General features: G+C 44.0%; 1 protein-coding gene across 2 annotated transcripts in view; it reads left to right on the top strand.

Moving 5' to 3' along the window:
* Positions 1–381: 381 nt before the first annotated feature.
* ldlrad4a (low density lipoprotein receptor class A domain containing 4a) overlaps positions 382–27776 on the top strand; it is a 44468-nt gene continuing 17073 nt past the window's right edge. For both annotated transcript variants that reach the window (XM_036953670.1, XM_036953668.1), the window contains exon 1: positions 382–762. In XM_036953670.1, the coding sequence (XP_036809565.1) occupies positions 663–762 (100 nt within the window). In that variant the 5' untranslated portion in view covers positions 382–662. The remainder of the gene's footprint in view (positions 763–27776) is intronic.

Below are 27776 nucleotides of genomic sequence, written 5' to 3'. Positions count from 1 at the left end.
ATGTGGTAAAAGTCAAGGGGTCTGAATACTTTCCGAAAGCACTGTATGGGGTGTGGCTAGTTTTTTTTTTTTTTGGGGGGGGGGGGGGGGGGGGGGGGGGGGGTCTCAGCTGGTTGGGGTGTGGCTGGTGATGCGGTGGTCTTCTTGGCCTGGGTTCGCTCTGTGTAGGTCCTTCGGGAGTCGGACTAGCAGGTCAGGGAGGTTGTCTCTTTCTCTCACAGCTCCCAATGGCTAGGCCAGCCCCTCTCCCCCTCTTTCTCTCACTGTCATTGTCACCAGCAGCAGTCTCCCTCCTCCACCACCCCACTGCTCCCGAGTCTAGCTTCCCCCCCACCACCCCATGTCTGGCAGCCTGTCTGGAACCGCTCCCCTTTTGGAAAGCGGAGGGAGGAGGGGTGGGGTGTAAGCCTGCCCACACCAGGAGCACGGAACACAGCCATTCTTTTGAATTAATGCGAGAGGGACGCTGGAAAACATTTAAAGATGTGGGGTGTCTATTCACCATAGGTAACATCGCTACATCGTGACTAGGTTGGAATGACGTGAGAAATGTGGAACCATAGAGGCCGACTCTGACAGCGGGAGCTGCTGTACAAGTTGTCAGCCCTGTGTAGGGCCACTGTCGGCGGCTCTTTCCCGGCGTCCCGCTACTCCCGAGCCCCATGCAAAACACAACGGTACCGGGCAGCTCCATCAACTCTAACTCCAATGTCATTTGCTCCTGCAACTGCACTGGATCCCAGTCACAGGGGATGGATATATGTAAGTAACTACGCATTTATGACACTACGTTGCTGTTTTAAAATGAAACCGATTTGCGCATTTATTGTTACAATAAACCGACCGAAAGAGCGACAGGACAGTTGGTTTAACCTGTAACCGTTAAATTGTGACAGCAGTCTCTCGATCGAGCGTAACCTCAATATAGGTTTTTGCTGAATTTCGTGTGTGTTTTATATAAACAGTGTTGTATTTATTCACTGGATGGTTGGTGGCAGGCTATTTTCGATCATTCTGTCCATCTGAGTTTTAGAAAACGCAGACGTGATGTGTGGTGCATTGCATTAGGATATGATTTAATTGAGGTCACAATGACTCTGGACTTCGATTGTATTTTTTTATGATTTTTTATTAAGTTAATAATGATATTGTCGATGGTTATGTTGGGTGCACATTTCCACATGAAACTCTGCGTCCATGTCACATTACGTCTTCAGCTCCAGAGGGGCTGCGCAGACATTCCCCAAAACTCCTGCAGTCTCGGCTAACTTGGCCTACTCCCACATTCAAAAATGTCTCATAGTTTGGTAGACGTAGGCCTACATACAGTAGACTACAGTAGGGGATAGGCAGGCTACAGCTAACGGCTCAGACTGGAAATAGCTATTTCTTTGTCATCTGTGGCCTAGCCTACATCCCGTTATAGTGGTGGAATATGTGATATTGTCAGACAGAGACAGTAATTCACAGCAGACAGGCAGGCAGACAGGCAGGCGGTGGGTTCACCCTACCCCCACCTTCCCCCGTGCAGTGCAGAGCAGACCGTCTTGCCTAAACATCCAGACAGGGCTGTGGGTTAGGGCTGTCTGAAACACACAGTGGACAAAGGCCTTGCTATAATGAGCATGGGAACTAAGGCTCTCACTGGGACTCTGCCTGGTGTGTTAGTGCAGCCCATGGTTGTAACACATGGCCCAAATATATTCTAACATGTAAATGAGGTGTAGAAGAGACTCTTGTCCCAGCTGTCTAGTGGAGCTAGAGGAAGACTGTGACATGTCCTTAGATTGATTATAGATCAACCTCATGTAGGGAAATGGTTTACTCCAATATGTCTTACAAATAACTAAAATGTTATTTGTCACATGCTTTGTAGTTGTGGACTAAAAGTGCAATGCTTAATAATGAGGGCTTCCCAAAAAGCAGAGAGAAAGATAGAAAAATAATAGAAAATAATAACACCAAGAATAAATACACAAATTAATGTTAACTTGTGCATTCACAAAGTATTCAGACCCCCTTCCCCTTTTCTACATTTTGTTACGTTACAGCCTTATTCAAAAATTTATGAAATTATTTTTTTCCTCATCAATCTACCTACACACAATACCCCATAATGACATCACAATACCCCATAATGACAAAACAAAAACAGGATTTTAGAAATGTAGACAAATGTATTACAAATAAAAAACAGAAATCTTATTTACATAAGTATTCAGACCCTTTACTATGAGACTCAAAATTGAGCTCAGGTGCATCGAGGCACAGATCTGGGGAAGGGTACTAAAAAATGTCTGCAGCATTGAAGGTCCAAGAACACAGTGGCCTCCATCATTCTTAAATGGAAGAAGTTTGGAACCACCAAGACTCTTCCTAGAGCTGGCTGCCTGACCAAACTGAGCAATCGGGGGAGAAGGGCCTTGGTCAGGGAGGTGACCAAGGACTCAATGGTCACTTTGACAGAGCTCCAGAGTTCATCTGTGGAGATGGGAGAACCTTCCAGAAGTACAACCATCTCTGCAGCCCTCCACCAATCAGGCCTTTATGGTAGAGTGTCCAGACGGAAACCACTCCTCAGTAAAAGGCACATGACAGCCTGCTTGGAGTTTGCCAAAAGGCACAGCAGCAGGGACTGGGAGACTAGTCAGGATCGAGGCAAAGATGAACCGAGCAAAGTACAGAGAGATCCTTGATGAAAACCTGCTCCAGAGCTCTCAGGACCTCAGACTTGGGCGAAGGTTCACCTTCCAACAGGTCAATGACCTTAAACACATAGACAAGACAACTCAGGAATGGCTTCGGGACAAGTCTCTGAATGTCTTTGAGTGGCCCAGCCAGAGCCCAGATTTGAACCTGATCGAACATCTCTGGAGAGACCTGAAAATAGCTGTGCAGTGACGCTCCCCATCCAACCTGACAGAACGTGAAACGATCTGCAGTGAAGAATGGGAGAAACTCCCCAAATACAGGCGTGCCAAGTTTATAACGTCATACCCAAGAAGATTAGAGGATTCAGCAAAATACTGAGTAAAGGGTCTGAATACTTATGTAAATGTGATATTTCAGTTACATGTTTTTCCAAATTTGCTCAAATAAAAACATTAAAAGTTTTTGTTTTGTCATTTTAAGTGTATTGTGATGTCATTATAAGGGTACTGTGTGTAGATTGATGAACAAAATATAAAATCCATTCTAGAATAAGCCTGTAATGTATGTCTTGTTTTAAAAAATCATCCGATTAATCGGTATCGGCTTTTTGGTCCTCCAATAATATATATCGGTATCGGCGTTGAAAAATCATAATCGGTTGACCTCTACAAGGTATACATATAGCAACAATGGTGGGACCAATAAGGCATCAATAATAGTAGTAGTAGTAGTATTTATTTATATTTTTAGGGGTGGATCAGCTTAATATTTCAGAAAGAATTCATTATAAAAAGTATATCCATCATCTGAACAACATTGAAAGCTGTCCCACACCCCCTCTCACAGCAATACATTGGTTCTGGGATATGCAACCATTTCCTTTCTCACTCAACACCACACTTTCCCAAACATAAAAAAATACACACCATCCATCCACACATACTGTGCCTTCTGTTTACTGAGTTTTTATCTTCACCATGTTGAATTAGTGCTTTTGTCTTCCAATTAGTTATATTTGAAGATGTATAGAAAAGCTATATTTTTTTATCCATAACCGGGCAAGAATTGTGTTTCATTATTTTCCTCATTTATAAGAACTTTGTATTTTGTTAAATAACCATGGAGTAGTCTTTGTGTCTCTGAACAACTGGTTATCAATATATAGTTTATCAACGACGAGAGCTACTCGTTTCCCTTTTCATCTATTTTCCTTGAAAATTGGGTACAGAACTTTACGCCATTCTGCAATTTCCTTCAGAACTGGTCATTCATGCCAATTTGGGTCCCAGCTAGTCTTTTACCCAGGCGTTTAACCATTATTTTATCTTTAAATTAAGCAAAATTGGCAGCGATTGGGCGTTCATACCTCTGCCCTCACTGTCCAAAGCAGTGTACACGTTCGAGTTGGATTTTGTCAATAGCTTAAATAAAGGTGAAATGAAAAAATAAAAATATAATAATTATAGTCATTGTATTAGTGGAAATGGTATTACCATCAATAAGGCATCAATAGTAGTAGTAGTAATATTAGTGGAAACGGTGTTACCATTAACATCAATATTATTATTATTATTAGTAGTAGTAGTGGAAATGGCATTACTATTAACATCAATAAGGCATCAAAAACCTCTGCCCCCAGCTGTGCCCTGGACACCATATGTGAGTTGATTGCCCCTCATCTACCTTCTGAGCTCGTGCTGCTAGGTGACCTAAACTGGGACATGCTTAACACCCCGGCCATCCTACAATCTAAGCTTGATGCCCTCAATCTCACACAAATGATCAATGAACCTACCAGGTACAACCCCAAATCCGTAAACACGGGCACCCTCTTAGATGTCATCCTAACTAACTCGCCCTCCAAATACACCTCTGCTGTCTTCAACCAAGATCTCAGCGATCACTGCCTTATTGCCTGCATCCGTAATGGGTCTGCGGTCAAACGACCACCCCTCATCACTGTCAAACGTTCCCTAAAACACTTCAGAGAACAGGCCTTTCTAATCGACCTGGCCCGGGTATCCTGGAATGACATTGACCTCATCCTGTCAGTAGAGGATGCCTGGTTATTCTTAGAACCAGGAATAGATATAGCCCTTGGTTCACTCCAGACTTGTCTGTCCTTGACCAGCACAAAACATCCTGTGGCGTTCTGCATTAGCAGCGAATAGCCCCCGTGATATGCAACTTTTCAGGGAAGTTAGGAACCAATATACACAGGCGGGTAGGAAAACTAAGGCCAGCTTTTTCAAACAGAAATTAGTACAAACTCAAAGAAGTTCTGGGACACTGTAAAGTCCATGGAGAATAAGAGCACCTCCTCCCAGCTGCCCACTGCACTGAGGCTAGGAAACACTGTCACCTCTGGTAAATCCACAATAATTGAGAATTTCAATAAGCATTTTTCTACGGCTGGCCATGCTTTCCACCTGGCTACCCCTACCCCTGTCAACAGCCCTCCACCCCCCACAGCAACTCGCCCAACCCTCCCCACTTCTCCTTCACCCAAATCCAGATAGCTGATGTTCTGAAAGAGCTGCAAAATCTGTACCCCTACAAATCAGCCGGGCTAGACAATCTGGACCCTCTCTTTCTAAAATTATCTGCTGAAATTGTTGCAAACCCTATTACTAGCCTGTTCAACCTCTCTTTTGTGTCGTCTGAGATTCCCAAAGATTGGAAAGCAGCTGCGGTCATCCCCCTCTTCAAAGCGGGAGACACTCTAGAACCAAACTGCTACAGACCTATATCTATTCTACCCTGCCTTTCTAAGGTCTTTGAAAGCCAAGTTAACAAACAGATTACCAATCATTCCGAATCTCACCGTACCTTCTCCGCTATGCAATCTGGTTTCAGAGCTGGTCATGGGTGCACCTCAGCCACGCTCAAGGTCCTAAATTATATCATAACCGCCAATGATAAGAGACATTACTGTGCAGCCGTATTCATCAACCTGGCCAAGGCTTTCGACTCCGTCAATCACAACATTTTTATTGGCAGACTCAACAGCCTTGGTTTCTCAAATGACTGCCTCGCTTGGTTCACCAACTACTTCTCCGATGGAGTTCAGTGTGTCAAATCGGAGGGTCTGCTGTCCGGACCTCTGACAGTCTCTATGGGGGTGCCACAGGGTTCAAATCTCGGGCCGACTCTCTTCTCTGTATACATCAATGGTGTCACTCTCGCTGCTGGCGATTCTTTGATCCACCTCTAAGCAGATGACACCATTCTGTATTCTTCTGGCCCTTCTTTGGACACTGTTAACTAACCTCCAGATGAGCTTCAATCCCATACAACTCTCCTTCCGTGGCCTCCAACTGCTTTTAAATGCATGTAATTCTAAATGCATGCTCTTCAACCGTTCGCTGCCCGCACCTGCCCGCCCGTCCAGCATCACTACTCTGGACGGTTCTGACTTATGTGGACAACTATAAATACCTAGATATCTGGTTAGACTGTAAACTCTTCTTTTAGACTCACATTAAACATATCCAATCCAAAATTAAATCTAGAATCGGCTTCCTATTTCGCAACAAAGCATCCTTCACTCATGCTGCCAAACATACCCTCGTAAAACTGACCATCCTACCATTCCTCGACTTTGGCTATGTCATTTACAAAATAGCCTCCAACACTCTACTCAACAAACTGGATGCAGTCTATCACAGTGCCATCCGTTTTGTCACCAAAGCCCCATATACTACCCACCACTGCGACCTGGGTTCTCTCGTTGGCTGGCCTTCGCTTCATACTCGTCGCCAAACCCACTGGCTCCAGGTAATCTACAAGTCTCTGCTAGGTAAAGCCCCTCCTTATCTCAGCTCACTGGTCACCATAGCAGCACCCACCCATAGCACTCGCTCCAGCAGGTATATCTCACTGGTCACCCCCAAAGCCATCTCTTCCTTTGTCTGCCTCTCCTTACAGTTCTCTGCTGCCAATGACTGGAACAAACTGCAAGAATCTCTGAAGCTAGAGACTCTTACCTCCCTCACTAGCTTTAAGCACCAGCTGTCAGAGCAGCTCACAGATCACTGCACCTGTACATAGTTCATCTGTAAATAGCCCATCCAATCTACCTCAACCCCATACTGTATTTATTTATTTATCTTGCTCCTTTGCACCCCAGTATCTCTTGCAATATTGCTATATTGTAATTACTTCGCCAACATGGCATATCTATTGCCTTAACTCCCTTATCTCACCTCATTTGCACATGCTGTTTATAGATTTTTCTACTGTATTATTGACTGTATGTTTGTTTGTTCCATGTGTAACTCTGTGTTGTTGTATGTGTCGAACTGCTTTGCTTTATCTTGGGCAGGTCGCAATTGCAAATGAGAACTTGTTCTCAACTAGCCTACCTGGTTAAATAAAGGTGAAATAAATAATAAATATAAATAAAATAATAGTTGTTGTATTAGTGGGAATGGTATTACCAATAACATCAATAAGGCATCAATAATAGTTGTAGTAGTTGTGGAAAAGCTGCCTGTGGGGTAAAGCTGTCTGCCATCCTGGACCTCTACACCAGGCAGTGTCAGAGGAAGGCCCTAAAAATTGTCAAAGACCCCAGCCACCCCAGTCATAGACTGTTCTCTCTACTGCCACATGGCAAGTGGTACCGGAGTGTCAAGTCTAGGACAAAAAGGCTTCTCAACAGTTTTTACCCCCAAGCCATAAGACTCCTGAACAGGAAATCAAATGGCTACCCGGACTATTTACATTGTGTTCCCCCCAACCCCTCTTTTACGCTGCTGCTACTCTCTGTTTATCATATATGCATAGTCACTTTAACTATACATTAATGTACATACTACCTCAATCAGCCTGACTAACCGGTGTCTGTATGTAGCCTCGCTACTTCTATAGCCTCTCTACTGTATATATCCTGTCTTTTTACTGATGTTTTATTTCTTTACTTACCTATTGTTCACCTTTTTTGCATTATTGGTTAGAAAGCATTTCACTGTTGTATTCAGCGCATGTCACAAATAAACTTGGATTTGATTTGATTTGAAATGGTGTTACCATTAACATCAATAATAGCAGCATTAGTAGTAATTTTAGTTGAAATCATAGTAGTATTAGTGGAAATGAAATTACCATTAACATCAACTCTCTCTCTCTCTCTGTCTCTCTCTCTCTCTCTCTCTGTCTCTCTCTCTCTCTCTCTCTCTGTCTCTCTCTCTCAATTCAATTCAAGGGGCTATATTGGCATGGGAAACGTATGTTAAAGACATTTCAAATGCCATATTATGTATATATACAGTGTTGTAAAGATGTACAAATAGTTAATGTACAAAAGGGAAAATAAAGCATACATATGGGTTTGTGTTTCACTCTCTCTCTCTCTCTCTCTCTCTCTGGTACTCTCTTTCTCTGCCTCTCTCTCTTTCTGGACTCTCCAGTCTCTCTGACTCTCTCTCTTTCTGGATTCTCCAGTCTCTCTGACTCTCTCTCTCTCTCTTTCTGGACTCTCAAGTCTCTCTCTCTGACTCTCTCTTTCTCTGGTATTCTCTCTCTGCCTCTCTCTTTCTCTCTGGACTCTCCAGTCTCTCTCTGACTCTCTCTCTCTCTTTCTGGACTCTCCAGTCTCTCTGATTCTCTCTCTCTTTCTGGACTCTCCAGTCTCTCTCTGACTCTCTCTCTCTTTCTGGACTCTCCAGTCTCTCTCTCTGACTCTCTCTCTCTTTCTCTGGTACTCTCTCTCTGACTCTTTCTCTCTGGACTCTCCAGTCTCTCTCTGACTCTCTCTTTCTGGACTCTCCAGTCTCTCTCTGACTCTCTCTATTTCTGGACTCTCCAGTCTCTCTCTGACTCTCTCTCTCTTTATGGACTCTCCAGTCTCTCTCTGACTCTCTCTCAATTCAATTCAATTCAATTCAATTCAAGGGCTTTATTGGCATGGGAAACATGTGTTAACATTGCCAAAGCAAGTGAGGTAGACAACATACAAAGTGAATATATAAAGTGAAAAACAACAAAAATTAACAGTAAACATTACACATACAGAGGTTTCAAAACAGTAAAGACATTACAAATGTCATATTATATATATATATACAGTGTTTTAACAATGTACAAATGGTTAAAGGACACAAGATAAAATAAATAAGCATAAATATGGGTTGTATTTACAATGGTGTGTGTTCTTCACTGGTTGCCCTTTTCTCGTGGCAACAGGTCACAAATCTTGCTGCTGTGATGGCACACTGTGGAATTTCACCCAGTAGATATGGGAGTTTTTCAAATTTGGATTTGTTTTCGAATTCTTTGTGGATCTGTGTAATCTGAGGGAAATATGTCTCTCTAATATGGTCATACATTGGGCATGAGGTTAGGAAGTGCAGCTCAGTTTCCACCTCATTTTGTGGGCAGTGAGCACATAGCCTGTCTTCTCTTGAGAGCCATGTCTGCCTACGGCGGCCTTTCTCAATAGCAAGGCTATGCTCACTGAGTCTGTACATAGTCAAAGCTTTCCTTAATTTTGGGTCAGTCACAGTGGTCAGGTATTCTGCCGCTGTGTACTCTCTGTTTAGGGCCAAATAGCATTCTAGTTTGCTCTGTTTTTTTGTTAATTCTTTCCAATGTGTCAAGTAATTATCTTTTTGTTTTCTCATGATTTGGTTGGGTCTAATTGTGCTGTTGTCCTGGGGCTCTGTAGGGTGTGTTTGTGTTTGTGAACAGAGCCCCAGGACCAGCTTGCTTAGGGGACTCTTCTCCAGGTTAATCTCTCTGTAGGTGATGGCTTTGTTATGGAAGGTTTGTGAATCGCTTCCTTTTAGGTGGTTGTAGAATTTAACGGCTCTTTTCTGGATTTTGATAATTAGTGGGTATTGGCCTAATTCTGCTCTGCATGCATTATTTGGTGTTCTACGTTGTACACGGAGGATATTTTTGCAGAATTCTGCGTGCAGAGTCTCAATTTGGTGTTTGTCCCATTTTGTGAAGTCTTGGTTGGTGAGCGGACCCCAGACCTCACAACCATAAAGGGCAATGGGCTCTATGACTGATTCAAGTATTTTTAGCCAAATCCTAATTGGTATGTTGAAATTTATGTTTCTTTTGATGGCATAGAATGCCCTTCTTGCCTTGTCTCTCAGATCGTTCACAGCTTTGTGGAAGTTACCTGTGGCACTGATGTTTAGGCCAAGGTATGTATAGTTTTTTGTGTGCTCTAGGGCAACACTGTCTAGATGGAATTTGTATTTGTGGTCCTGGTGACTGGACCTTTTTTGGAACACCATTACTCTCTTACTCTCTTTCTCTTTCTGGACTCTCCAGTCTCTCTCGGACTCTCTCACTTTTTCTGGACTCTCCATTCTCTCTCTCTCTGACTCTCTCTCTCTTTCTCTGGTACGCTCTATCTGACTCCCTCTCTCTCTTTCTGGACTTTCCAGTCTCTCTCTGACCCTCTGCCTCTCTCTTTCTGGACTCTCCAGTCTCTCTCTTACTCTCTTTCTCTTTCTGGACACTCCAGTCTCTCTCGGACTCTCTCTCTCTTTCTGGACTCTCCAGTCTCTCTCTGACTCTCTCTCTTTCTGGACTCTCCAGTCTCTCTCTGACTCTCTCTCTCTTTCTGGACTCTCCATTCTCTCTCTCTGACTCTCTCTCTCTTTTTCTGGTACTATCTCTCTGACTCTCTCTTTCCCTCTGGACTGTCCAGTCTCTCTCTGACTCTCTCTCTCTCTTTCTGGACTCTCCAGTCTCTTTCTGACTCTCTCTCTCTTTCTGGACTCTCCAGTCTCTCTCTGACTCTCTCTCTCTCTTTCGGGACTCTCCAGTCTCTCTCTGACTCTCTCTCTCTCTTTCTGGACTCTCCAGTCTCTCTCTGACTCTCTCTCTCTTTCTGGACTATCCAGTCTCTCTCTGACCCTCTGCCTCTCCCTTTCTGGACTCTCCAGTCTCTCTCTTACTCTCTTTCTCTTTCTGGACTCTCCAGTCTTTCTCGGACTCTGTGCCTCTGTCTTTCTGGACTCTCCAGTCTCTCTCTGACTCTCTCTCTCTTTCTCTGGTGCTCTCTCTCTGACCCTCTTTCTCTTTCTGGACCCTCCAGTCTCTCTCTGACTCTCTCTCAAATTCAAATTTCAAATTCAAGCTGCTTTATTGGCATGAAAAACAATGTGTCAATATTGCCAAAACAACAATGTATACAATATACATTGTAACAAAATTATAAATGATAGCAAATAATAATATAAAATGGTAGTATATAACAATACAAAATTAAATACAAAAATAAATACAATAAAATGGTAACAGTCAATAGTAGAAATGTAATAAATATAAAATAAAATTATGGAAAATGAAACTATAACTAACTTATAACTAAATAACGGTCATCTTCTTCTTTATATCAGTACTACAACTACAATTATCATTACTACGACTACTACTACCATCACTAAACTGTTATCACTACCATTACCACCCATATTTGGGATGATAAACATTAATAATTATAGTAATAATGGCAATAATAATAATAAGTAAGTTACTGTTTACTATGCAGATGTTATTATTCAGTGTCCCTCAGGCTATGGCAGGAAAATACATATTTGGCTGCAAGAGGAGCCATTGCTCCTTCGCCCATGAGTATTCTTAGTTTTTCCTCTGGGTTCAATTTGTAAAAATTTGGAATATATGTAGTAATTTCTGTGAATAATGAATCTCTTTGTGAGGAATATTTATCACAGTAAAGGAGAAAGTGCATCTCTGTCTCTACCTCCCCTGTCATGCAGTGACCACATACACGCTCCTCTTTGGGTAGCCATGTCTTTTTATGTCTGCCGGTTTCTATTGCCAATCGGTGGTCACTCAGCCTGTACTTGGTAAGGATCTGTCTCTGCTTCGTATCTCTGACAGAGTAGAGATAATCAGCCAATTCATATTCTCTGTTTAGGGTCAGATAGCAATTTAGTCGGCTTTGGGATTTTGTTTCGTTTTTCCAGTATTGTAAATATGATTCCTTTGATTGGTTCATGATTTTGCTTATTGGAATTCTTTCTTTTGAAGCAGTGCTGGTGTCAGCTTGGTTGGTGAGGTCCAACACCAGCTGACTGAGAGGGCTCGTTTCTGGGCTCAGCTCTTGGGCTTGAAGTGCTTTAAATTGCAGACTCGAATTTGGACTTGAATTTAGATGTAGCCAAAATTTTAATGATCTTTTCTGTATTTTCATTATTACTGGAAAACGGCCCAATTCTGCCCTACATGCATTAGTTGGTGTATTTCTCTGGACTTGTAGAATTTTCCGACAGAATTCTGCATGTAGGGCTTCAATTGGATGTTTGTCCCACATTTTAAAATCCAGTTTATTGAGTGGCCCCCAAACCTCACTTCCATAAAGTGCTATTGGTAGGATTACACTGTCAAATATTTTAGTCCAAATTCTAATTGGGATGTTGATTTTGAATAATTTCATTTTTATTGCATACATTGCTCTGCGGGCTTTTTCTTTGAGTGCATTCACTGCCATATTCAAGTTTCCCGATGCAGATATGGTCAGACCAAGGTAGGTGTAATTTTTAGTGTGTTCAATTAAGGTGTTGTTCAGGGTGAATTTACATTTGTGTTTCTGACATCTGGGTTTTTTTTGGAAAATCATGATTTTAGTTTTTTGGAAATTTACTGCCAGGGCCCAATTATGGCAATATTGCTCCAGAATATTAATGTTTTGTTGAAGACCTTCTTTGGTTGGTGATAGAAGTACCAAGTCATCAGCATATAGCAGGTATTTCACCTCTGTGTCAAATAGTGTGAGTCCTGGGGCTGGAGATTGGTCCAACATGTCTGCTAATTCATTGATATAAATGTTGAAAAGATTTGGACTCAAATTGCAGTCTTGTCTCACACCTCGACATTGTGAAAAAAATTATGTTCTTTGGTTTTTGATTTTTATTGCACACTTATTTTCTGTGTACATACATTTTATTAAGTCATACACCTTACCACCAAGCCCACTTTGTAGAATTTTGTAGAATAGCCCTTCGTGCCAAATCGAATCAAATGCTTTTTTAAAGTCAATAAAGCAAGCAAAGATTTTGCCCTCTTTTTTTTGGTGGACGTGTTTATTAATTAGTGTGTGTAAGGTGTATGTATATATGGTCAGTAGTGCGATGGTTAGGGAGAAAGCCAATTTGACATTTACTTATTACATTTTTTTCTTGAATTCAAAATGCTACAGAAAATCTTTCCCAAGTTACTGTTGACGCAAATTCCCCTGTAATTATTGGGGTCTGATTTGTCTCCACTTTTGTGGATAGGGGAGATGAGCCCCTGGTTCCAGACATCAGGGAAGCAGCCAGAAGTTAAAACCATGTTGAACAATTTAAGCACAGCATTTTGCAACTCAGGTGTGCTGTTTTTCAGCATTTCATTTCTGATGTTGTCTACACCACAAGCCTTTTTTGATTTAATAGATTTTAGCTTTTCATTTAGTTCTTGTTGGGTTATTGGGTAATCTAATGGATTTTGGTTGTTTTTAATGACTGATTCCAGGATGTTCAATTTTTCTTTAATTTCTAATTGGTTCTGTTGTAAGTCTTTTTGTGGGATGTTTTTGTATAGATTATCAAAGTAAGTTTTCCAAATTCCTACATCTTGTATGGCTAATTCTTGTGGCTTTGTTGTGCTTAAATTGTTCCACATGTCCCAGAACTGATTTTGGTCAATTGCGTTTTCAATTTCATCAAGTGTCTTGTTGGTATAATTTAATTTCTTGCATTTCAGTGTTTGTTTATACTGTTTCAGAGTTTCAAAGTATTCATATCGTAGCTCTGGGTTGTTTTGCTGCTTATGTTTTTTGTTTGACATTTGTCTTAGGTGTTTTCTAATTGTTTTACATTCATTATCAAACCATTTGTCAGAAACATTTTGATTTTTGCTTCTGATGTTGCATTGCTTTGGTTTTCTCAAATTTGCTTTCGATGCTGCTTTTTGGAATATGCAGTTGATGTTTTGAGTAGCCAAATTGACACCATCTTTATTGTTTTGGTACTGTGAGTTATTGAACAACTGTATAGAGTTCATCATTTCATTTGAGTTCAATGTTTCAATGAATGTCTCTGCACTGTTTGGAGCCCATCTGAACGATTGGTTTATGTTGTAAAGTTTATTGGGCTGTTTTTTTTAATGAATATTGCCGGTTAATTTCTTCAGAAACACGTTGATCTGACTGTGATCTGACAATGGTGTCTGTGGTCTGACAGTGAATGCACTAATGGAGGAGGGGTCAATGTCAGTGATGGCATAATCGACTACACTTGTCCCAAGAGCTGAGCAGTAAGTAAACTGACCTAAAGAGTCCCCTCTGATTCTACAATTAAGCATGTACAGGCCTAAGGCTCGACAGAGATGTACTAACTCTTTTCCATTTTTGTTCAGTATTTGGTCAGGACTGTTTCTATTATTTATAATAGGGCTACTGTACAAGGAGGGGTGTCCAAATATGTGGTGGTTACCTCCCGCATCAGTGTAGTCAGGCTCAGAACCTGTTCTGGCATTGAAATCTCCACAAAGAAGCACTTTACCCTGCGCCTGAAATGTAATGATTTCTGTCTGGAGATTGTCAAAAAACTGATCATCATAATATGACGAATCTGAAGGAGGAGCATAAGCTGCACATATGTATACATCATTGTCACAATAGATTGTACCTTTGTTAAGTTTTAGCCAAATGTGAGTGGTACCTTTTTTCATTTCATTCAGTGCTAAGTCCTGCTTATGCCAAATGATGATTCCACCTGAGTCTCGGCCCCGTTTAACATTTTTATGTTAGATTGATGGTAGTAAACTTTCTCTATAGCCTGAGGGACACTGAGTATCTGTCTCCACGACACCATGTTTCCAGTAGGATTATGATGTCCTGTCCCTTGATGTTTTTAATCAATTCTGGATTTGTTGTTTTATAACCAAAATGTGAAGAGTATAGGCCCTGGATATTCCAAGAGCTGATAGTTAATGATCTCATTTATAATAAGTGATATTCACTGGTTTGAGTAAAGTACATCGAAAAAATAAATTAAAAAAAATACTATATATATATATATATATATAAATATATATATATATATATATATATATATATATATATATATATATATACACACACATATACACACACACATATATATATATATATATATATATATATATATATATATATATATATACATATATACATATATATACATACACATATATACACATGTATATTGTATGTATACACATATATACACATATACATATACACACATACATACATACACACATACACACACACACATACCATTACATATAGTAATTATTATAATACCGGTGTCAATACATTTAGGAATATTTGTAAACAAATTAATAAGAATGGAATAAGATTGCATTGTACTTATTTTATGTGCAATCTGCAACCCTGTGTGTTTGTGTGTGTGTGTGTGTGTGCGTGTGCGTGCCCGTGTGTGAATTAAAGGGACTATCTAGCTCAGTAGTCTGCATATTAGTTGCAGTAGTTGGCGCACCTCTCCTATCTCTGATTGTTCTAGGGGTCTTCTGCCAGAGGTTACCTCAGCATATGTAGGCTGACGATCTGACTGATACATGGTGTGGACTGCATCATGTGGTCTACTTCCCTGAAGGGCAGTGTTCTGACCGACCCTGGAGTAGTGGTCAGAGCTGTGTTGTGATGGGCTGGGTCTAGTAGAGCTGTGTTGTGATGGGCCGGGTCTAGTAGAGCTGTGTTGTGATGGGCCGGGTCTAGTAGAGCTGTGTTGTGATGGGCCGGGTCTAGTAGAGCTTTGTTGTGATGGGCCAGGTCTAGTAGAGCTGTGTTGTGATGGGCCAGGTCTAGTAGAGCTGTGTTGGGATGGGCTGGGTCTAGTAGAGCTGTGTTGTGATGGGCCGGGTCTAGTAGAGCTGTGTTGTGATGGGCCAGGTCTAGTAGAGCTGTGCTGTGTTGGGCCTGGTCTAGTAGAGCTGTGCTGTAATAAGCCATGTCTGGCTCTTTTCTCCTCGGGATGGTGGAGGTACTGTTGTTTCAGAAGGTGGGGCGGGGGACCTTTGTTGCTGGGGTGATGGGTGTGTGGGTCCCTGCCAAGTGTTGCATCTTTTAGGTCCTTGGCAAAGGTTCTGATACTGTCCTGATCAAGATGTATATTATCATATAAGTGTTGACATGTCAGAGTGGGGTGGTGAGCTGTTCTGACGTTGAGCAGTGAGGCACAGTCCACAGTGATCTGTTGATTTATTTTGTCGATCAACTTTCCTGGGAAGTCTTTTCTTGGTAGGAGGGTGGACACAACTATATTGGTTGTTGGGAACATAGCCTGTGCCCGTTCTGCCACTCTTCTCACTGACCCAGATACATTTTCACCTTTGGCATGAAGGTCGTTTGTGCCAGTGTGGATGATGATGTTGTCAGGGGTGTCAATCCTGGTCTGACTGAGTAGCTGCATTGCACTCTCAGTTGTAGGACACCAGAACTTATACACCTGGTGTCTAGGGAATTATCTTTCCTGGACTAAGAACTTCCCATTTGAATCAATTAGGATTGCAGTTGTGGGTGATTGTCTGGGTGGAGCAGACTGGGAGGCTGGTATTCTGACCTGGGCTGGAGCAGACTGGGAGGCTGGTAGGTTGACCTGGGCTGGAGCAGACTGAGAGGCTGGTAGGTTGACCTGGGCTGGAGCAGACTGGTAGGCTGGTGCAGTGTCATCCGGCTGTGTAGTGGAGGCCATGCTGGTCTCAGGTTCTGCTTGTGTTGTACCAAGCTGGTGGACATGTTCTCTAGATGCAGAGGACACAATGACTCTCTGCCGGTTGAGGGTGTCAATGTACCTCTCTTTTTGTTCGAGCTCCTTTCTTGTTGTGCTCAGATGGTCTCTGAGGTCATCATTTGTCTGACTCAGCTTGTCCATTCTGCTTTCTAATTTAGCTATAGATGCTCTGCTCTCCTCCCTGAACTGTTTCATCTCTTCTTTGAGTTTCTGGACAGTGTCCTCCTCTTGAAGCTTGTTCTCTCTGAGTTCTATGACCTCTGCTTCGACTAGAGAGAGGGTGTTGTGGAAACGTTGCATAGCAGGTGTTCTTATTGAAATTGTCATGTCCTTGACTCTGTCTGCTGCAGGTGAGGTAGGTAAAGGGACGTTGAGGGCTTCCTGCTGGGTCACAGAGACCATTGGGGTCTGCTTTTCTCCATCTCCCTCCTTGACTTTTTCCTCATTTTCTGAGATGATGTCAGCGTCTTCTTTTAGGGTAGCAAACCTATTCTCAAAAGCCTGGAGGCTTGAATCATTGCCTTGTATCAATACAGTTCCATTATTATATAAGTTTACTATTTGATATGTGTTGCTCTGGTCAGCTTCTTCAAAAATGCTGATCTGACATCCTTGGCTGATGCCCCTCTTTTTTAAGAAAGGGAAATGGTTGCAAATAACCTTTTTCCATATGTTCCCTCGATTGGTATTAAAAATTAAATTTGCTCTTGTTTTGTAACTGGTAAGATCTGCAAACAGGCATTCATGGTTCTGTCCCATCAACAAACCTTTGAAACTTTTCTTAGCTTTCTCTGTTTGGTTGTCTGGTGGGTAAACAATTTCCATAGCAATGCTGGTGATGTTGGCTACAATGTTGCAATAGAAGTGCTGTTTCTTGTATTATGCTCTCTTGTTTCTTCAGAGGACTGTTTCACTTTGTTGTCCTTTTTTCTTTTCCTTTTTCTTCTGTCCTTATTTTGTCCTTATTTTGTCTTCCTTTCTTCTGTTAACTAGATATTTGTTTGTTATTCTTTGTAAGCTAGCTAGCTTCTTCCAGGAGAGTCCTTAGCAACTGCTTAGCAACATGTAAACAATTCAGCTAACAATTCAGCTAGCTAAGATAACTATAATTTTATGATTTTTTTTAAAAAATGAATTCTCTCTCTCTGTCTGGACTCTCCAGCCTCTCTCTGACTCTCTCTTTCTGGACTATCCAGTCTCTCTCTGACTCTTTCTTTCTGGACTCTCCAGTCTCTCTCTGACTCTCTCTCTTTCTGGACTCTCCAGTCTCTCTCTGTCTCTCTCTCTTTCTGGACTCTGCAGTCTCTCTCTGACTCTCTTTCTCTTGTACTCTCTCTCTGACTCTCTCTTTCTCTCTGGACTCTCCAGTCTCTCTCTGACTCTCTCTCTCTTTCTGGACTCTCCAGTCTCTCTCTGACTCTCTCTCTCTTTCTCTGGTACTCTCTCTCTGACTCTCCCTTTCTCTCTGGACTCTCCAGTCTCTCTCTGACTCTCTCACTCTCTCTTTCTCTCTGGACTATCCAGTCTCTCTCTCTCTCTTTCTGGACTCTCCAGCCTCTCTCTGACTCTCTCTCTCTTTCTGGACTCTCCAGTCTCTCTCTCTGACTCTCTTTCTGGACTCTCCAGTCTCTCTCTGACTCTCTCTTTCTGGACTCTCCAGGTTCTCTCTGACTCTTCTAACTTTATGGACTCTCCAGTCTCTCTCTGACTCTCTATCTCTGGTACTCTCTGACTCTCTCTCTCTCTCTTTCTGGACTCTCCAGTCTCTCTCTCTGACTCTCTCTTTCTCTCTGGACTCTCCAGTCTCTCTCTGACTCTCTCTCTCTTTCTGGACTCTCCAGTCTCTCTCTGACTATCTCTCTCTTTCTCTGGTACTCTCTCTCTGACTCTCCCTTTCTCTCTGGACTCTCCAGTCTCTCTCTCTCTTTCTGGACTCTCCAGCCTCTCTCTGACTCTCTCTCTCTTTCTGGACTCTCCAGTCTCTCTCTCTGACACTCTTTCTCTTTCTGGACTCTCCAGTCTCTCTCTGACTCTCTCTTTCTGGACTCTCCAGTCTCTCTCTGACTCTCTCTCTCTTTCTGGTCTCTCCTGTCTCTCTCTGACTCTCTCTCTCTTTCTCTGGTACTCTCTCTCTGACTCTCCCTTTCCCTGGTACTCTCTCTCTGACTCTCCCTTTCCCCCTGGACTCTCCAGTCTCTCTCTGACTCTTTCTCTTTCTGGACTATCCAGTCTCTCTCGGACTCTCTCTCTCTTTCTGGACTCTCCATTCTCTCTCTCTGACTCTCTCTCTTTCCCTGGTACTATCTCTCCGACTCTCTTTCCCTCTGGACTCTCCAGTCTCTCTCCAATTCTCTCTCTCTTTCTGGACTCTCCAGCCTCTCTCTGACTCTCTCTTTCTGGACTATCCAGTCTCTCTCTGACTCTTTCTTTCTGGACTCTCCAGTCTCTCTCTGACTCTCTCTCTTTCTGGACTCTCCAGTCTCTCTCTGTCTCTCTCTCTTTCTGGACTCTCCAGTCTCTCTCTGACTCTCTTTCTCTGGTACTCTCTCTCTGACTCTCTCTTTCTCTCTGGACTCTCCAGTCTCTCTCTGACTCTCTCTCTCTTTCTGGACTCTCCAGTCTCTCTCTGACTCTCTCTCTCTTTCTGGACTCTCCAGTCTCTCTCTCTGACTCTCTTTCTGGACTCTCCAGTCTCTCTCTGACTCTCTCTTTCTGGACTCTCCAGTCTCTCTCTGACTCTTCTAACTTTATGGACTCTCCAGTCTCTCTCTGACTCTCTATCTCTGGTACTCTCTGACTCTCTCTCTCTCTCTTTCTGGACTCTCCAGTCTCTCTCTCTGACTCTCTCTCTCTTTCTGGACTCTCCAGTCTCTCTCTGACTCTCTCTCTCTTTCTGGACTCTCCATTCTCTCTCTCTCTGACTCTCTCTCTCTTTCTCTGGTACGCTCTCTCTGACTCTCTCTTTCTCTCTGGACTCTCCAGTCTCTCTCTCTTACTCTCTATCTCTTTCTGAACTCTCCAGTCTCTCTCTCTCTTTCTGGACTCTCCAGTCTCTCCCTGACTCTCTTTCTCTCTCTTTCTGGACTCTCCAGTCTCTCTCTGACTCTCTCTCTCTTTCTGGACTCTCCAGTCTCTCTCTGACTCTCTTTCTCTGTTACGCTCTCTCTGACTCTCTCTTTCTCTCTGGACTCTCCAGTCTCTCTCTCTTACTCTCTATCTCTTTCTGAACTCTCCAGTCTCTCTCTCTGACTCTCTCTCTCTTTCTGGACTCTCCAGTCTCTCTCTGACTCTCTTTTTCTCTCTTTCTGGACTCTCCAGTCTCTCTCTGACTCTCTCTCTCTTTCTGGACTCTCCAGCCTCTCTCTGACTCTCTCTCTCTTTCTGGACTCTCCAGTCTCTCTCTGACTCTCTCTCTCTCTTTCTGGACTCTCCAGTCTCTCTCTGACTCTCTTTTTCTCTCTTTCTGGACTCTCCAGTCTCTCTCTGACTCTCTCTCTCTTTCTGGACTCTCCAGTCTCTCTCTGCCTCTCTCTTTCTCTCTGGACTCTCCAGTCTCTCTCTGACTCTCTCTCTCTCTTTCTGGTCTCCAGTCTCTCTCTCTGACTCTCTCTCTCTCTCTGGTACTCTCCCTCTCTGGTACTCTGTCTCTCTGCCTCTTTTTCTCTCTCTGTCTCTCTCTCTCTCTGGCACTCCCTCTGCATCTCTCGCTGGTACTCTCTCTCTATCTCTCTCTCTTGCAGTTCTCCCCTTTGCTCAATTCAATTCAACTCAAAGGGCTTTATTGGTATAGGAAGCATATGTTTACTTTGCCAAGGCAAGTGCAATAGATAATAAACAAAAGTGAAATAAACATGAACAGTAAACATTGCACTCATAAAAGTTGAATAAGAATAGAGACATTTCACATTTCACATCGATTAACAAAACATTTGGTTTTTAAATAACTAATTGACCGACGTCGGTTCAATTATTTGAATTCCATTTAATTTGTTTTTTTATTCTTCTTCTGTGAGCTCAACGTGCACATTGCACAGTTTCTCTAGAGATAAATCAGATCCAGTCTGAACTGTGTGATGTAGTAGGGAATTGTAGTTTCTCTAGAGATTAATCAGATCCAGTCTGAACTGTGTGATGTAGTAGGGAGTTGTAGTTTCTCTAAAGATAAATCAAATCCAGTCTGAACTGTGTGATGTAGTAGGGAGTTGTAGTTTCTCTAGAGATAAATCAGAACCAGTGTGAACTGTGTGACAGGCCAATATTCTACATGGGTGTTATCACCGTCAGCCAGGCAGGTCTTTGATACCATTCAGCCAGTCAGTCAGTCAGTCAGTCAGCCAGTCAAACAGTCAGCAAGTCAGTCAGCAAGTCAGTCAGCCAGTCAGTCAGCCAGCTAGCACTATCAGTCAGCCAGTCAGCCATTCAGTCAGTCAGTCAGTCCAGGAGTCAGCCAGCCAGCACTATCAGCCAGCCAGTCAGTCACTCAGCCAGCCAGTCAGTCAGTCCAGGAGTCAGCCAGCCAGCCAGCCAGTCAGTCAGTCAGTCAGTCAGTCAATCCAGGAGTCAGCCAGTCAGTCAATCCAGGAGTCAGCCAGTCAGTCAGTCAGTCAATCCAGGAGTCAACCAGCCACTCAGTCAGTCAGTCAGTCAGTCAGTCTTTATCTGAGATTAGAGAAGAAGGGAGTCAATGGCCATGCTCTGCTTAGGTGACAACACCCAGAGCTCCGTTGACATTCACTCAGCGTGACGCAGCTTGATGAATAGGTCTGTTTAGCCAGCCCCTCCCCCTATACCTGGGGTTGGTGCTGACCTGGGTCCTGTTCATTACGTATCAAATCTAAAAAAACACTGAGACATGGAATGTTTTGCTACTGTGTGCATTAATGAATAGGACACTGATCATGTTCACCAGGTTTCCACCAGTTGTATGCTTTACCAGTCTGGTTTGTGATCCTTCAGTGTCTCATTTTCTATCCTTCCTGCTTTGTGACTGTGGTGGTGGCAGAGGCAGTAGGAGAGAGTAGGGAGACCCCAGTGTTTCCAGATAACGTTCACTAGGCTGGTAGGAGGGTAGGAGGGTAAACAAACGTACAGTCAATAACACAATAGAAAAGTCTATATACAGTGTGTGCAAATGAGGTAAGATTAGGGAGGTAAGGCAATAAATAGGCCATAGTGGCAAAATAATTACAATTTAGCGAATAAACACTGGAGTGATAGATGTGCAGAAGATGAATGTGCAAGTAGAGATACTGGGGTGCTAGGAAGCAACAAAAAAAACAATATGGGGATGAGGTAGTTGGGTGGGCTATTTACAGATGGGCTATGTACAGCTGCAGTGATCTGTGAGCTCTGACAGCTGATGCTCAAAGTTAGTGAGGGAAATATGAGTTTCCAGCTTCAATGATTTTGCTGTTGCTTCCAGTCATTGGCAGCAGAGAACTAGAAGGAAAGGCGGCCAAAGGAGGAATTGGCTTTGGGGGTGACCAGGGAAATATACCTGCTGGAGCGCGTGCTATGGGTGGGTGCTGCTAGGGTGACCAGTGAGCTGAGATAAGGCGGGGCTTTACCTAGCAAAGACTTGTAGATGACCTGGAGCCAGTGGGTTTGGCGACTAATATGATATGATGCAAGAGCCAGCCAACGAGAGCATACAGGTCGTAGTGGGTAGTACATGGGGCTTTGGTGACAAAACAGATGGCACTGTGATAGACTGCATCCGATTTGCTGAGTAGAGTGTTGGAGGCTATTTTGTAAATGACATCGCCGAAGTGAAGGATCTGTAATATAGTCCGTTTTCTGAAGGTATGTTTGGCAGCATGAGTGAAGGATGCATTGTTGCAAAATAGGAAGCCGATTCTAAGACTCTTCTCCCTGTCTGAGGATGTGTCAGGTCTTGCTAACTATTACAGACTACAAAGGGAAGCACAGTCAAGAGCTGCCCAGTGACACGAGCCTACCAGACGAGCTAAATAACTTCTATGCTCGCTTCGAGGAAAGTAACACTGAAACATGCATGATAGCATCCTGACTAGAGGTCGACCGATTAATGGGAATGGCCGATTAATTAGGGCTGATTTCAAGTTTTCATAACAATCGGAAATCGGTATTTTTGGGCGCCGATTTTGCCGATTTTTATAATTTCATTTACACATTTATTTAATCTTTATTTAACTAGACAAGTCAGTTAAGAACACATTCTTATTTTCAATGACAGATTTTTACCTTGTCAGCTCGGGGGATCCAATCTTGTTGTTTTTGTATTGTTCGTGGTTCATCTTTATTAAACATGAATAGAAACCACGCTGCATTTTGGTCCGACTCTCCTTCACCGCAAGAAAACCGTAACACTGCCTGTTACGCGAATGCAGTAAGCCAAGGTAAGTTGCTAGCTAGCATTAACGTTATCTTATAAAAAACAATCAATCAACGACTGTCGTTGCTCCAATGTGTACTTAACCATAAACATCAATGCACAAGTATATATTTTTAAACCTGTATATTTAGCTAAAAGAAATTCAGTTTAGCAGGCAATATTTACCAGGTGAAATTGTGTCACTTCTCTTGCGTTCAGGGTATATGCAACAGTTTGGGCCACTTTGCGAACCAATTTGCTAGAATTTTATGTAAATATGAAATAACATTGAAGGTTGTGCAATGTAACAGGAATATTTAGACTCATGGATGCCACCCGTTAGATAAAATATGGAACGGAATAAATGTTTTGTTTTCGAGGTGATAGTTTCCGGATTTGACCTAAGGCTCGTATTTCTGTGTGTTTAAATCAAATAAAAAAATCTAATCAAATGTATTTGTCAAATCAAATCAAATTTTATTTGTCACATACACATGGTTAACAGATGTTAATGCGAGTGTAGCGAAATGCTTGTGCTTCTAGTTCTGACAATGCAGTAATAACCAACAAGTAATCTAGCTAACAATTCCAAAACTACTACCTTATAGACACAAGTGTAAGGGCATAAAGAATATGTACATAAAGATATATGAATGAGTGATGGTACAGAGCGGCATAGGCAAGATACAGTAGATGGTATCGAGTACAGTATATACATATGAGATGAGTATGTTTTTTTTTATTTTTTTAAAATTTTATTTTACCTTTATTTAACCAGGCAAGTCAGTTAAGAATTGGCACCAGGGAAAGCAAGGTGTCTTATTTTTGATAAAGATGTAAGCATGGGGTCAGCAACGGCTAAATCAAAAAATACCACCAACCTGTGGGATCACCTTAAGAACACCCATCCAAAAGCCCATAATATGTATTATATTAAGTTAAAATAAAAGTGTTCATTCAGTATTGTTGTTGCAATTGTCATTATTACAAAAATGTGTGTATATATATATATATATATATATATATATATATATATATATATATATATATATATATATATATAGATAGATAGATAGATAGATAGATAGATGTTAAAAATCGACCGATTAATCGGTATCGGCTTTTTTTGTCCTCCAATAATCGGTATCGGCGTTGAAAAATCATAATCGGTCGACCTCTAATCCTGACTGGTTGTTTCACTGCCTAGTATGGCAACTGCTCGGCCTCCGACCGGAAGGCACTAAAGAGGGTAGTGTGAACGGCCAAGTACATCACTGGAGCCAAGCTTCCTGCCATCCAGGACCTCTATACCAGGCGGTGTCAGAGGAAGGCCCTAAAAATTGCCAAAGACTCCAGCCCCCCTATTCATAGACTGTTCTCTCTGCTACCGCATGGCAAGCGGTACCGGAGCGCCAAGTGTAGGTCCAAGAGGCTTCTAAACAGATTCTATCCCCAAGCCATAATACTCCTGAACATCTTATCAAATGGCTACCCAGACTATTTGAATTGCCCCCCCCCCTCCTTCTTTACTTTACTTTCTGTTGTCATCTGTGCATCGTCACTTCAATAACTCTACCTACATGTATGTACTACCTCAACTAACCGATGCCCTCGTACATTGACTCTGTACTGGTACCCCCTGTAAAATTTGATTTGATTTGATCAGCTGTTCCGGACGACTGTGTGATCCCGCTCTCCGCAGCCGATGTGAGTAAGACCTTTAAATAGGTCAACATACACAAGGCTGCGGGGCCAGACGGATTACCAGGACGTGTACTCCGAGCATGCGCTGACCATCTGGCAAGTGTCTTCACTGACATTTTCAACCTCTCCCTGTCCGAGTCTGCAATACCAACATGTTGTAAGCACACCACCACCACCTTAGTGCCTGTTCCCAAGGTAAACTGCCTAAATGACTACTGACCCGTAGCACTCACGTCTGTAGCTATGAAATGCTTTGAAAGGCTGGTCATGGCTCACATCAACACCATTATCCCAGAAACCCTAGACCCACTCTAATTTGCATTCCGCACCTACAGATCCACAGTGCAATCTCTATTGCACTCCACACTGCCCTTTCCCACCTGGACAAAAGGAACACCTATGTAAGAATGCTATTCATTGACTACAGCTCAGTGTACAACACCATAGTGCCCTCAAAGCTCATCACTAAGCTAAGGACCCTGGGACTAAACACCTCCCTCTGCAACTGGATCCTGGACTTCCTGACGGGCCGCCCCCAGGTGGTGAGGGTAGGTAACAACACATCCGCCACTTTGATCCTCAACACGGGGGCCCATCAGGGGTGCGTGCTCAGTCCCCTCCTGTGCTCCCTGTTCATGACTGCACAGCCAGGCACGACTCCCAACACCATCATTAAGTTTGCTGATGACACAACAGGCCTGATCCCCGACAACAGTGAGACAGCCTATAGGGGGAGGTCAGAGACCTGACCGTGTGGTGCAAGGACAACAACCTCTCCCTCAACATGATCAAGACAAAGGAGATGATTGTGGACTACAGGAAAAGGAGAACCGAGCACTCCCCCATCCTCATCGACGGGGCTGTGGTGGAGCAGGTTGAGAGCTTCAAGTTCCTTGGTGTCCACATCACCAACAAACTAACATGGTCCAAGCAGACTGTCAGAGGTGTCGTTGGAAGTAGATCAAAGTGCAACGTGGTGAGCTTACATTTTCTTAAAGCAAAAAATAGAATGCCCAACCCACATCACACCCTGACCTAACCAAATAGAGAAATAAGGTCAGGGCGTGACAGTACCCCCCCCCCCCCCCCCAAAGGTGCGGACTCTGGCCGCAAAACCTGAACCTATAGGGGAGGGTCCGGGTGGGCACATCTATCCACGGTGGTGGCTCTGGTGCAGGACGTAGACCCCGCTCCACCTCTGGCTCACCCCGCTTTGGCGCCTCTGGTGTGGGGACCCTCGCCGCCGACCCCGGACTGGGGACCCTCTCTGCGGGCCCCGGACTGGGGACCTTCGTTGCGGGCCCCGGACTGGGGACCTTCGTTGCGGGCCCCGGACTGGGGAACCTCGTTGCGGGCCCCGGACTGGGGACCCTCGCTGCGGGCCTCGGACTGGGCACCCTCGCAGCTGGAAGCTTCTGACTGGAGGCCGTCGCTGGAGGCTCCAGACTGAAGGATGTCGCTGGAGGCTCCGGACTGGAGGCCATCGCTGGAGGCCGTCGCTGGAGGCTCCGGACTGGAGGCCGTCGCTGATGGCTCCGGACTGGAGGCCGTCGCTGGAGGCTCCGGACTGGAGGCGGTCGCTGGAGGCTCCGGACTGGAGGCCGTCGCTGGAGGCTCCGGACTGGAGGCCGTCGCTGGAGGCTCCGGACTGGAGGCCGTTGCTGGAGGCTCCGGACTGGAGGCCGTCGCTGGAGGCTCCGGACTTGAGGCCTCGCTGGAGGCTCCGGACTGGAGGCTCTGGACTGGAGGCCATGGATCATCAATGGAGGCTTCATGCCATGGATCATCACTGGAGGCTTCGTGCCATGGATCATCACTGGAGGCTTCGTGCCATGGATCATCACTGGAGGCACAGGACTCACCAGGCTGGGGAGACACATACGAGGCCTCGTCCGTGCGGCGGGCATCGGATACACTGAGCCGTGAAGGCGCACTGGCGGTCTCGAGCGCAGAGCTGGCACAACCCGTTCTGGCTGGATGCCCACTTCCACCCGGCAAATGTGGGACGCTGGCACAGAGCACACCGGCCTGTGAATGCTCACTCGAGACACCGTGCGCACCCCATAACACGGTGCCTGACCAGTCACATGCTCCCCACGGTAAGCACGGGGAGTTGGCTCAGGTCTAATCTCCGACTCCGCCAATCTCCCCGTGTGCCCCGGCAATTTTTTTTGGAGCTGCCTCTCGGGCTTCCGTGACCGGGTCTTGTCCCCTGCCATTCTCTCCTCCCCGGTCCAGCTCGTCCTCCAGGTTAGTGCACGCTGCTTGGTCTTTTGGTGGTGGGTAGTTCTGTCATGGGTGTCGTTGGAAGTAGACCAAAGTGCAGCGTGGTGAGCGTACATTTTATTTTATTTTAAAATGTCGCCAACAAAACAACAAACGAAAGAAAAAACAGAGAAGCTACAGGGCTAAGTGCCACAAATTTAACTACCCACACTGAAGGAGGGAAAAAGGGCTACCTAAGTATGATTCCCAATCAGAGACAACGATAGACAGCTGTCCCTGGTTGAGAACCATACCCGGCCAAAACATAGAAATAAAGAAACCTAGAAAACAAAAAATAGAATGCCCACCCCACATCACACCCTGACCTAACCAAATAGAGAAAAAAAACAGCTCTCTAAGGTCAGGGCGTGACACACACCAAGACAGTCGTGAAGAGGGCACGACAAAACCTATTCCCCCTGAGGAGACTGAAAAGATTTGGCATTGGTCCTCAGATCCTCTCTAGGTTTTACAGCTGCACCATCGAGAGCATCCTGAAGGGTTGCATTACTGCCTGGTATTGCAACTGCTCAGCCTCCAACCGCAATGCACTACAGAGGGTAGTTCGTACGGCCCTGTACATCACCGGTGCCAAGCTTCCTGCCATCCAGGACCTCTATACCAGGCGGTGTCAGAGGAAGGCCCTAAAAATGGTCAAAGACTCCAGCCACCCTAGTCATAGATTGTTCTCTCTGCTACTGCATGGTAAGCGGTACCGGAGCGCCAAGTCTAGGTCCAAGAGGCCTTTAAACAGCTTCTACCCCCAAGCCGTAAGACACCGGAACAGCTAATCAAATGGCTAACCAGACCATTTCCATTGCCCCCTTTCTACCCCCCCCCCCCCCCCCCCCCCCACACACACACACACACACTGCTGCTACTCTGTTATTATTTATGCAAACCAATATGTGGTTGTAAGGCTGGTTGGTTATTTAGGATGCAAGGTTGAGGTTAGCATGTGGTAAGGTGATCTCAGTCCTGTTCCTCAGTCTGTCTCATTGGGGAGGGAAGGGGTAGAAAGGAGAATAAACTAGTTT

The sequence above is a fragment of the Oncorhynchus mykiss genome, chromosome 18 (assembly GCF_013265735.2).
Source record: "Oncorhynchus mykiss isolate Arlee chromosome 18, USDA_OmykA_1.1, whole genome shotgun sequence".
Lineage (NCBI taxonomy): Eukaryota > Metazoa > Chordata > Actinopteri > Salmoniformes > Salmonidae > Oncorhynchus > Oncorhynchus mykiss.
This window is presented reverse-complemented; position numbering and strand designations above follow the sequence as displayed.